The sequence below is a fragment of the Daphnia pulicaria genome, chromosome 9 (genome assembly GCF_021234035.1).
Source record: "Daphnia pulicaria isolate SC F1-1A chromosome 9, SC_F0-13Bv2, whole genome shotgun sequence".
NCBI lineage: Eukaryota > Metazoa > Arthropoda > Branchiopoda > Diplostraca > Daphniidae > Daphnia > Daphnia pulicaria.
In genome coordinates this window covers 3,507,124-3,517,000 of record NC_060921.1, presented here as the reverse complement: position 1 = coordinate 3,517,000, position 9,877 = coordinate 3,507,124, and the positions used below count along the sequence as shown (strand labels likewise).

At 40.4% G+C, this 9,877-nt stretch overlaps 4 protein-coding genes across 6 annotated transcripts in view; 3 read left to right on the top strand and 1 right to left on the bottom strand.

The window, feature by feature from the left end:
* The window catches only part of LOC124313083 (dipeptidase 1-like), a 1,013,891-nt gene that overhangs the window by 824,264 nt on the left and 179,750 nt on the right, over nucleotides 1-9,877 (top strand). The gene's annotated exons all lie outside the window — the stretch shown is intronic.
* On the top strand, nucleotides 330-1,582 carry LOC124313355. Of its 3 annotated transcripts, none has more exons than XM_046778243.1 (3): nucleotides 330-592; nucleotides 657-962; nucleotides 1,105-1,582. In XM_046778243.1, the coding sequence occupies exons 1-3, from the start codon at nucleotides 362-364 to the stop codon at nucleotides 1,165-1,167; spliced, it is 600 nt and encodes a 199-aa protein (XP_046634199.1). In that variant the 5' UTR covers nucleotides 330-361; the 3' UTR covers nucleotides 1,168-1,582. The 3 variants fall into 3 exon arrangements, with proteins under 3 accessions (XP_046634199.1, XP_046634198.1, XP_046634197.1); XM_046778242.1 differs by having other exon boundaries at nucleotides 657-1,044; XM_046778241.1 differs by having other exon boundaries at nucleotides 657-1,582.
* LOC124312884 lies at nucleotides 2,620-5,340 on the bottom strand. The gene is made up of 2 exons (XM_046777424.1): nucleotides 5,182-5,340; nucleotides 2,620-4,969 (listed from the first exon to the last, which is right to left on the bottom strand). Exons 1-2 carry the CDS (start codon nucleotides 5,291-5,293, stop codon nucleotides 2,703-2,705), a joined length of 2,379 nt encoding a protein of 792 aa, XP_046633380.1. The 5' UTR covers nucleotides 5,294-5,340; the 3' UTR covers nucleotides 2,620-2,702.
* On the top strand, nucleotides 5,772-8,619 carry LOC124312882. Its single transcript, XM_046777422.1, has 4 exons — nucleotides 5,772-5,995; nucleotides 6,056-6,193; nucleotides 6,283-7,041; nucleotides 7,104-8,619. Exons 1-4 carry the CDS (start codon nucleotides 5,905-5,907, stop codon nucleotides 8,504-8,506), a joined length of 2,391 nt encoding a protein of 796 aa, XP_046633378.1. The 5' UTR covers nucleotides 5,772-5,904; the 3' UTR covers nucleotides 8,507-8,619.

Genomic DNA, 9,877 nt, shown 5'->3' with positions numbered 1-9,877 from the left:
CGTTTAAAAAAAAAATCATTAAAAAAGTCGTAAGGGTTCAGTAATAAATGAAACAACAATTTTAGCGCCTTAAAATCGTGTCATCAGCTTTGACAGATTTTTTCAATTTACGGGTTTCAGAAATAGAATAAAACTTTCAACAAATAATATTCTTGAAGGAAATTCTTTCCTCTTTCAATCTGATATTTTAGTTTATTATTTCTCCTTAGAGGAGTTACTGAAAAATCAATTTGATTAACGACACCCATTCTTGAGGCAAACTGGCCTGGCAACGTTGGGGCAGTTTGCGTGTATAACATCTCTGTCGTCTAACGTCAAAATGGTGAGTCAACAAAATCTGTCAATTTTTGTTAAATGTAAGATGTTCAGGCATTATATTAGAAAAACTGAACGTTGTATGTATCCAGATGGTTACATTTTGAAAGCTGCCAAGAAAGTTGTTGCTGAGAAACAAAAAGTATGTGATGTTTCCAAAGAAACCTCCATCCCAAAAAGAGCTCTACTGAGATATGTTAAAAATTTCTTGGCTACTGGAATTCAAGATGAAGTTGAAGCAACTACAATCATTGGGGGTTACCAAAGACCTCGTAAGGTAAATCCACTTATAATTTTTCTGTGTATGTGTTGTAATGTTAACTCTTTCTTGTTCGCTCTAGGTTTTCAGCAGCGAACAAGAAAGCAATCTTAGCAGTTACGTCAAAAGGGCCAGTGACATTTATCATGGAATCACTACCACAGACATGAGAAGATTGGCTTATCAGTACGCTACCCAAGAAAAATGTATTGTCCCTCTTTCTTGGTCGGTCAAGAAGGAAGCTGGAAGAGACTGGCTCTCTGGTTTCATGAGAAGACGTCAAGACCTTTCAATCAGAAAACCACAAGCAACATCTCTAAGCAGAGCTACCAGCTTCAACAAGCATTACATTGATTCCTTCTTTGACAATGTTGTGGTTGAACTTCAGGTGAGAGATGCACACTGGTTACAGTCTGCCTTACAGTATCTGCAACAGGGACGTCTATTCCACCATATTTTGTCTTTCCACGGTAACATTCTTTTCATCTGAAATGTCGTCTTTTGCTAACAAATTTGTCTCTTTATTTCAGAGTTCATTTAAAGGAATATTTCCTCAATGGTGCCCCTCTTGGTTCTGTTGGATCAGCCAATAAGTCTGGCTGGATATGTCAGAAAGATCGGTCGACTTTGCTCCATCTTTCGTCACGGATCGTCCTTTTAATTCATCACCAGTCCCATCTTCATAGAAATCCCATCATCCAACGATAACATCGTCCAAGAAGGCCAAACTCCCGTTCCAGAGAACCACATCACACACGGCCAATGTTCTTAGTTATTTTAATGATCTTGATGTCGTGGCCATTTAAATTTTTGATTTTTAAATAACTCATGTATCGTTGTCATTTCCACCAAGAATATACTTTTGAATCTTAACTTTCTTTCTTTCTTTATACGTTTAACTGATGTACCGTCCCTTGGACTGTTAGTCCATAAGAATAACATGGGCTTTTATGCCCCCATACATGGAGCGAAGTGCCCCTTCAACGGGGCATCTCGTCTTTTAATTTTTATGTTTTCAACTTTACTTTTTGGTCTAATAAAGGGGAGTTTCTGTAAATTAAAAATTCGAGGCATATAGCTCATTCTCCCCTCTTTCTTTTAAGATAATCGGCAGTTTCGAAAGTTTATTTTTAAAAGTATGGTGGCCAAAAAACAAAAAATCGCGTCAACGAGTACAACTCTCCCCTACGGTGCTAATTTGTCTGCGTCTGACAGTGATGGTAGAACTCCACTTCATGTGGCGGCTGGTGAAGGTCGATTGTCGGTTGTAGAGTTCCTGCTGGGCAGAGGAGCATCCGTCCATTCGAGGGATCGATTAGGAAACACGCCATTGATGTCGGCCGTGTCCATCAGGAAGTTGTACGTGTTGATAATTGTTTTAATTTTACTGTTGGATTTTTTTTTAAACTTATTTTGTTTTTAATTTGACTATTTAGATATCAGTTTTGGCCCAGTGTGGTGCTCACTTGACGAATGGGCCTCACACGATTGGTGAAATGCTGTGCAGTTCCGCCGCTAAAGGAAACGTCAAAAGACTGACGTCGTTGATGAAAGCTGGAGCTGATCTGAATCAACCGGATGTCAGCAATCGAACAGCCCTTCATTTAGCCGTTCACCACAAGCAGGTACAAACCTTATTTTGCCCATCCAGTGGTAAAAATTGTTTAATAATTAGGAATGTATTTTAATTAGGACTCGTGTGTTACTTTTCTGCTGAAGAATAAAGTGTTAATCGATAAGAAAGATGACTTTGGACTCACGGCAGCAGACGTCGCTCGAAAATTTAAACATGAAAATATTCTTGAAATGCTGACGAATCGCTAAAAGAAATTGTCTTTTGAAAATACCTACAGTGTGTAGTACACAACTGCCATACCGTTATGCTTCCAATAAACTTTGTAGTTATCTAGGTTGAGCTTTTTACTGCTCTTCGAAAATTGCCTATTTGGTGTATGAAATATTCGCGTTTTAGTGCTAGTCGACGCCATTACAAAATCATTTACATGGATGTATATTTAATACCAGGGTTAATAATGCTAAACAAATTGCTGTGTAACTAACTTGTATTGTCTATTCCCGTTTGATTTGAGTTGTAGGCAACAACACCGTTTAAAAACATTAATAAAATTTAAAATTCTTCAGCTTCAACTTCTTCCGAGTTTACTTGATAATTGAAAACGTGATTTTCTCTCAAGAATTCGTCGTCTTCAATCCTTTTGACGAGTGTCTGTTCCACTGCGGCCGACAATTGGTTTTGATTCAATTTACCTCTTTTAACTTGCTGTTGCATTTCAGTTTGCGTTTTCTGCCGTAGAAATTCAATTTGCTTGGATCTTATGTCGTCGAGGAAGGCGTACTCCTTCTTGATTTGCGCTTCACGGGCTTCGACTTTCCGGATGACTTTTTCCTTTTCCACAATAATGAGATCGACGATATTCTGCGAATCCTCTTGGCACTTGGCCAATAAGTTGGCACGCTCATCATTAGCCGTTCTCGGATCGATGGCGTTAAGTCGACTGAGAATAGCTACGCTGGGCATGATATATTTACCAGACACATCCAGGTAAGTGGTGGCCATATTGTGCACCAAAGCGGTAGCCTGAGTAGCTTTCAAAGCTTTGGAATAGATGGCATCGATGACGAATTCTTTGTGGACGTGCTTGAGCTTCTGACTGGTAGTCTCAATGTGATTGGCGAAATCTTCAATGCTCTTGGCTGCGACATACTCGACAATGTTGGCAATCTTTTGGAAGAACATGACCAATTTGGTCCAATGCTCTTTCAATACACCCAATGTCCTGAGACCTTCCTGCAGGGCGGCGATGATTTCGTCGTAGCGAACCTGGTCTAATTTCAAACTCTGCTGTTCCGTCAGCAATTTGATGAATTCTTTATTTTGTTCGATCATTAATGCGCGGGTCTTGTCGAGTGATTCACGGGTCTGCTGAAGAGTGGCCTGAGCCATGTCGGCCCGATAGCGGCAATCGGCCAGCTGTTGTTGGCTGGCTGTGCCACCAGAATTGGCCTGCTGAGCTCTGGACAATAGCGGTGTTTTGTTGGGGACGGCCTGCTGATTTGACATTAAAAAGGTGTGCAAGTTTTTGGCATAAATTTGCAAGCTTTTCATTTGTTCCTCCAAGTCTTCGAAGGAAGATTCTCGTTCTTGGGCGAAATCTTCATCCGTGACGTTCTCTGACTTTTTCAGTTTGGCCAGGTGTGCTAGTTGATTGGCGACGGACTTGGCCTCTTCAATGGCGGTGACGATGGGCTGACATTCGCTGACTTCATCCGACAGCAGATTGTTCAATGTTTTCAAGTCGGCAGTGGCTTTGTATATTCCTTTAGCCGAGTCGATGGATTGTAGGGTCGTGTAGGTTTGACGCATATTTCTGGCAAAACCAGAAATATCCAAGACTTGTTTGCGGTGCTGCAAGAGGCACAAATTCGTATCAGGAACTTGGGCGCCGGAAGTAGAATTATCGCTGGAACTCGACTCTGAGTTGCTGCCCTGACTTGGCGAAGAAACGGCCTTTTTAATGTCACTAATAAAGGAGACAGGATTGGCAATCCTTCCCAATCCTGTAAAGAACGAGGTCGCCATATTGGCCACACTCTGGACGAAATCCATGCCGATCATTTGCCAGCCTGTTGGTATTTCTTTCAGAGCGCGACGCATATCGTCTTCGGCCCGATCCATCATCGCCGTATCCTTCATCACCGTCTCGTTCAGGTTGGCTACCATTTGCTGGTACGACGGAATGGTGATGTTGAGAATCTTCTCCCGATCCAGATTTTTCCTTAGATTCATCTCTTGCTGGCTCTTTTCGCTGGTACACATTTCAAGTACTTCAGTCGTCAAATTCATGACGTGCTCGAATTGGTAGACGACCGCTTTGGACAGCAGGACGCTCTGAACGGCCGATTCCCGGATGCGACTTAATGGCGCCGGAAGGTAGTCCTGAACCAGCTCTTCGTCGCCCGTCACCAGAATTCGGGTGGCTTCTTTCATGTAGACTGGAACGTCTGCCGTCGACAGTTTGATTTTGTCCATGTTGTTGTGGGCCACCATGAAAGCGCGGTGGCCTCCGTTGGCGATTTGAACCAAAGTGGCGCGGAAGCTCTTGGGGTATTTGACGTACTTGATGCCACCGCTCCTTGGCAGTTCGCTGTCGATCGCAAAATCGTTAGCCTGTGACGACATGATGATGAGATCGCCTAAAAGTCCGATGCTGAGAGGAGCAGGTGACAGCAAATGTTCCCAGTCCATGTGTACGCTCAATTGAGTCATGAAATCTTCTTCGACAGCATCTTTTGTAGCTACAGCGTTGTTGGCAACTATGATAGCGGTAGTATTGACTGATAGGCTGGCGCTCACTTCGAATTGAGAAAGTTTTCCTTAAAATGTTTAAATTGGGCGATAAAACAAGAACGTAAATCAGCAATGAATTAATTACATTTGTTCAAATAATAACCACAAAATAAAAGGAAGACACGAAAACCAATTCCGCATTTCAAATTGAAAATTTTGACACACTGAAATGGAAATATGAAATGCGTTGGCGACACAATTCGAAAAATAGTATGTTTTAAAAAAATAAGTAACTTACGAGCATTTTTTTGCGCAACTGGAGTTGCAGAAGAACCAGTTGGAACCGCTGTAAGAACTAAAAGAATAATTAGCAGCCAATCGTACTTTAAAGTCTTTGAGGACGAATCCATGGCTTGTGATGCCGACGAGCAACGAAATTGTTTCTGGTCTGATCGGCCAACAGAACTTGACTTTTTAAAAAACTTCGCTCTGAATTATCAATTCAACGCGACAGAAACATAAGCCAGCCATATCAGATTTGGAAAATCCTGTGTTAATACGCTGTCGCAATCATTTCTACTGAAAAAATTAAGAGCTGCGCAATTGCTGGTTTACTTTATTTAAAAAATTGGTCGGTATACGTGTGACCTCACGGTTATCAACAATAACTCAATAACAAAGTTTTAATCGGTTTTAATATTGGAAGTGGGAAAAACCAATGTCATTAAAGTCAAAAGTCTTACAGATCCTGACTTTGCCACTTTGGACTCCGTATCTAGATGGATTCAATTACTTTAGCAGTCTAGAAATTGGAAATCGGTTTCAAAGAATCATGCTTATTTTTTTAAATATGCGATAACGATTTCATAAAGAAACTTTTGCTTCTCAATTTCTTTCAGTTCAGTTGTCTAGTGGATCTTGTACAATTAAGTGGCTGATTGGATTGTCGACTAGTTTCAGCAAAATTAAAATTACTCCAACACATTTTTATTTTTCTAAAGCAAAATCATCTTCTTCAACTATGGCCCAAAGCAGACGATACTCACGGTTTTATTCGTGGTCTGTCATTTTGGCTGTCGTATTTTCTGTGGCAACAACACAAGAGACATTTTGTAAGATCATATTAATGTTCTAAAAAGTAGCAGTTATAAATTTGTGTTTATGATAAATAGCTCAGAGAAGAGCAAAATATTTGGAGGAGAAGAGGAGAATAGAAGCCGAAAAAAGATGGGCAGAGGAAGACAGACTTGGGATTCCAACAACGACTACCACAACTACGACGACTACGACACCTAAACCTTACCACGAACGTAAGTCACGTTTACATTATGCTGTAGAAATATTTTTGGTGTGTTAATATTAAAAAATTAATACTGGATTGATTTTGTGTAAATTGCAGTGACACCATATGAAAAACTTGATGTTGCCAATCGGAACATTGCCAAAGGAGATGAGGCTGAATTCATGGCTAAACTCAGTCAGCATATGAATTGGGAACAGTTTCTGACTCCTATTCCCATTAGTCTGGGAGTCCTCGGCAGTCTAATGATGTCAGCTACGCAAACCAACGATTTCACCATCAACGACCACAAGCCCGTTGGAGGTTTTCAGTACATGCGACATCCGACCAGTTTTCGCCAATCTCTAATGCAAATCGGTCACGAAAGTTACAAGGCCTTCCTGGTAGCACACGGCAATATGAACAAGATTCGACTGTCGACACTCACTGTTCCCTCCTACATGAACGAAGCTACTCGAATTTTAGCAACTGGTAACTTTACAGTCATTCAATCCCGTCTTCATCGACCATTACGAGTTGTGAGAACTGCCATTAACGACAGTTTAAACTGGTCATTGAAAGTGGCCAACCAATTCGAGTACTTGTCCAATCTGACGGATGAGGTCCATTTGGCGGCTGTTAGTTCCAAAAGCGCTAAAGAAGGTACCAAGTTGAGTGTGGTCGAAGAACAGTCCCTTAAAAAGCTGACGAGCGATAGTGTCCAACAGCATCTAAATCAAATTGAAAAGCAGTTAAAGGACAACCTAAAGAAGAGTGATCGAGCTCATGAAGACTTATTGCAAGCCTGGCTTTCCAAACCGACAGCATTTGAACGCTTGGGCATGGACATTGGACAATTTTTTCTTAACGATGTTTTGGGTGAGAACTATAAATGTATTCAGATTTTAGTTCTGGTAATAAAAATCACTTGTTACTTTTAGGCGGATTATTTGGTCTGTTTTCCTCAGGTAAAAATTCTTGGAACAAACCGCCGACCAATGAAGAAAATAATTCGGCTTCCGCGAGCAATTCCTCCTACAACGATCCTTGCATTCCCATACATAGTAAACTGGTATTTGAACTTGACGCAACTGGCCAAACAATATCTACCAACTATCCGACGTTAGAATACATCAGTTCATCCAAGGGTCGTTACAACGCCACCACACACTCAGATTACTTTGGTGCCGCTTTGAAAAACGTAACCAACTGTCAGCCTATCATCGATGCCATCGGCACCGGACAGAAATATGTTGAAAGTATGCACAAGCTGGCACATAAAACCCCAACTCCTCTTCCGAAAACAAGTTTAAAAAGCGATCAGGAAACAGCCCTGAGTTCCTTTGAAGAAGAGAGGGAAAAAGAATTTTCTCGCATCAAGAAACTAGAAAAGAGTTTCATCAGTCAATGTCTCCAGTTGAAAGAAATGGCTCAGAAGGTACCTACAACCAACATATCTCCCATTGTGGCCTCAGAAATTCCCAACGAGTCGCGAGCAAGTCGCCAAGCAATGGCCATGGCCAATTATAAAATCAAACTGCACACGAAATCGCTCGAGGAGCTGAGAAACAATTTGGATAAAAATTGGAAATTGGCAATAAATAAAACAGAAGAATTGGTCCGAATTTTACAAGAGATGTCCGTTTTGAAAACAGAAGAGATTCAATTCGAGAAGGCCATTAAAATGCTCCACATGGGGCTGACTCAATTGAGTGAATTAAAGGAAAATTGGTCTAATTTGGTTCGTTTCTTTGTTAGCATATCCTCGGTCATCGAGTCGATTGGCAACAAACATCTAGAGGACTTCAGCAAAGATATTGAAACGACTAGCCAATCGGTGAGAAATATCCACAAAATGTGCGTCATCAACGGTATTCACGTAAAAGCGACCAGGGCCAATCAAGCTACCGCCCTAGTTCACGGAATGGCTGACACTTATTTCAAGATATCCACCAAATATTTGATGCCTAATGTTCATAAGTTGGACCGACTTATGGGACTGAAGCCTGACAAGATACCTTACGAACGCCAGTTGCTGGTGCAATCATGTGAGCGTGATTCAGCTGAAATCGGACACCTGATTGTCGATGGAAGACTTCAACTAGTCGAGCAGGTAGCAGCTAGAGTCCGCCAGGTCAAGAATGAATACAAATTTCTGGACGATCTGAGGGAGAGAGCAAAAGAAAAAGAACGAACGAAGATAGCTGAAGAAAAAAAAAATCTTGTTCTGATTGGACAATTACCGGAAGAAGAATTACAAGCTGAAGTGGAGAAAGAAGTTAAAACTACTATTGAAAAGGATATCTTTTTGAGTCAAGATCCTATTGAAGAAGAAGAATTTTAATTTCACCGCGCAATATTTCCGCGTTGTTGCCCCCATTTAATTAGTAAATCTTTACTTTGAATATTAGATGTACTTTTAAAAGACACTGCCAAAAAATAATAATAAATACTTATCCTGAAAATGTTGTAGGTATGTCAATTATAAGCAAAGTAATTTTTTTTAGGATAGCTTATTACAGCCTGTTCATATCTTATTTTATGTTCTTGCAAGGCGAAGGACTGGTAAATTATTGAAATGTAGTTATAACAGTCTTAACGCTAATCTTGCACCGAGTTTTACTTTAACTGCTATCTCTGGCTTTTTTTCTACTTTTATGCATCAAAGTTCACTTATTAAAGCTCTAATCCATCATATTTTTTTATTTATTCATCTTCCCTCCATAAGACCCGACTTTCAAACAATTCTCAGAACGACAATTACCTTTTTGAATTATTTTCGGGATGCAGGTTCTTATTCCTTTCTGTTAACGTTTTAATTTCATACGATATCTTCTCACATTTTCCTGGACGACGGCAGTGCTGTAGTTCTCCTGGGTTTTTTCTCTTCGTCATCATTTGTTCCACTTGCTGCGATAATTTCTACAATTGTTGATAACAATAACGTTTTTGGTCTTATTCAAGTTTTGAACCCCCTTGAACCAATAGGAGTCCACAACTCCAGGGCGTCCCTAAACTGCGAAAGCGAAACGCGAAACGCGAAACGCCTAAAATGCGAAACAGCTGTGCGAAACGGACCCAAAAGTTGGGACCCTGTTTCGCATTTTAGTCTTTGGGTCCGTACTAAACTGCGAAATCGGTGTGTGCGAAACGTCGCAGTGTAAACGTCTTGGTAGCAGACGACAATGGACGCCGTCAACAAACAAATTGTTAAGAGTTTCAAATTTTCGAGACTTCGAGTTTCGCGCACCTTATGGCTGGTCCGCTGGTCTATTTGTGTGTTGACCATGAATACGAAATACCTTGAATGCAATATGCAAAAGGTGTTTTTAATTAGAAGATTGGTATAAAAAAATTAATGGAACTTCTCGTTTCCATGTATCAGTATCAATCAGATTAACATTCTTAATTTTAAGGAAAGTTTTAGCTAATTAAATTTTAGCTTGATTTGGAACATGGTAGCTTTGATTTTTAGCTTGATATAAGGCACTCATACTGTTATGGCCGATTCTTTCTTTGTGCACGTACCTACTGGTTGATTTAAATTATTTAATGTAATGTATAATCCCTGGGCCATTACCTAATATTTTATTATTTAAAAATATCACCATAACGTGCTGCTCTATGTCTTTCATTAGTTTAACAATCGTAAAATGCGCATTAAAACATACAGGGGTAGTGGCGAAGAAATCGAATTTGATTGCCCCCCTTCCTC

Coding starts and splice junctions, on each gene's coding strand:
- LOC124313355 (XM_046778241.1), top strand. CDS start 362: ATGTTCAGGCATTATATTAGAAAAACTGAACGTTGTATGTATCCAGAT. Junction 593..656: donor GTTACCAAAGACCTCGTAAG/GTAAATCCACTT, acceptor TGTTCGCTCTAG/GTTTTCAGCAGCGAACAAGA.
- LOC124312884 (XM_046777424.1), bottom strand. CDS start 5,293: ATGGATTCGTCCTCAAAGACTTTAAAGTACGATTGGCTGCTAATTATT. Junction 4,970..5,181: donor AGTTGCGCAAAAAAATGCTC/GTAAGTTACTTA, acceptor AAACATTTTAAG/GAAAACTTTCTCAATTCGAA.
- LOC124312882 (XM_046777422.1), top strand. CDS start 5,905: ATGGCCCAAAGCAGACGATACTCACGGTTTTATTCGTGGTCTGTCATT. Junction 5,996..6,055: donor AACAACACAAGAGACATTTT/GTAAGATCATAT, acceptor TATGATAAATAG/CTCAGAGAAGAGCAAAATAT. Junction 6,194..6,282: donor ACCTAAACCTTACCACGAAC/GTAAGTCACGTT, acceptor TGTAAATTGCAG/TGACACCATATGAAAAACTT.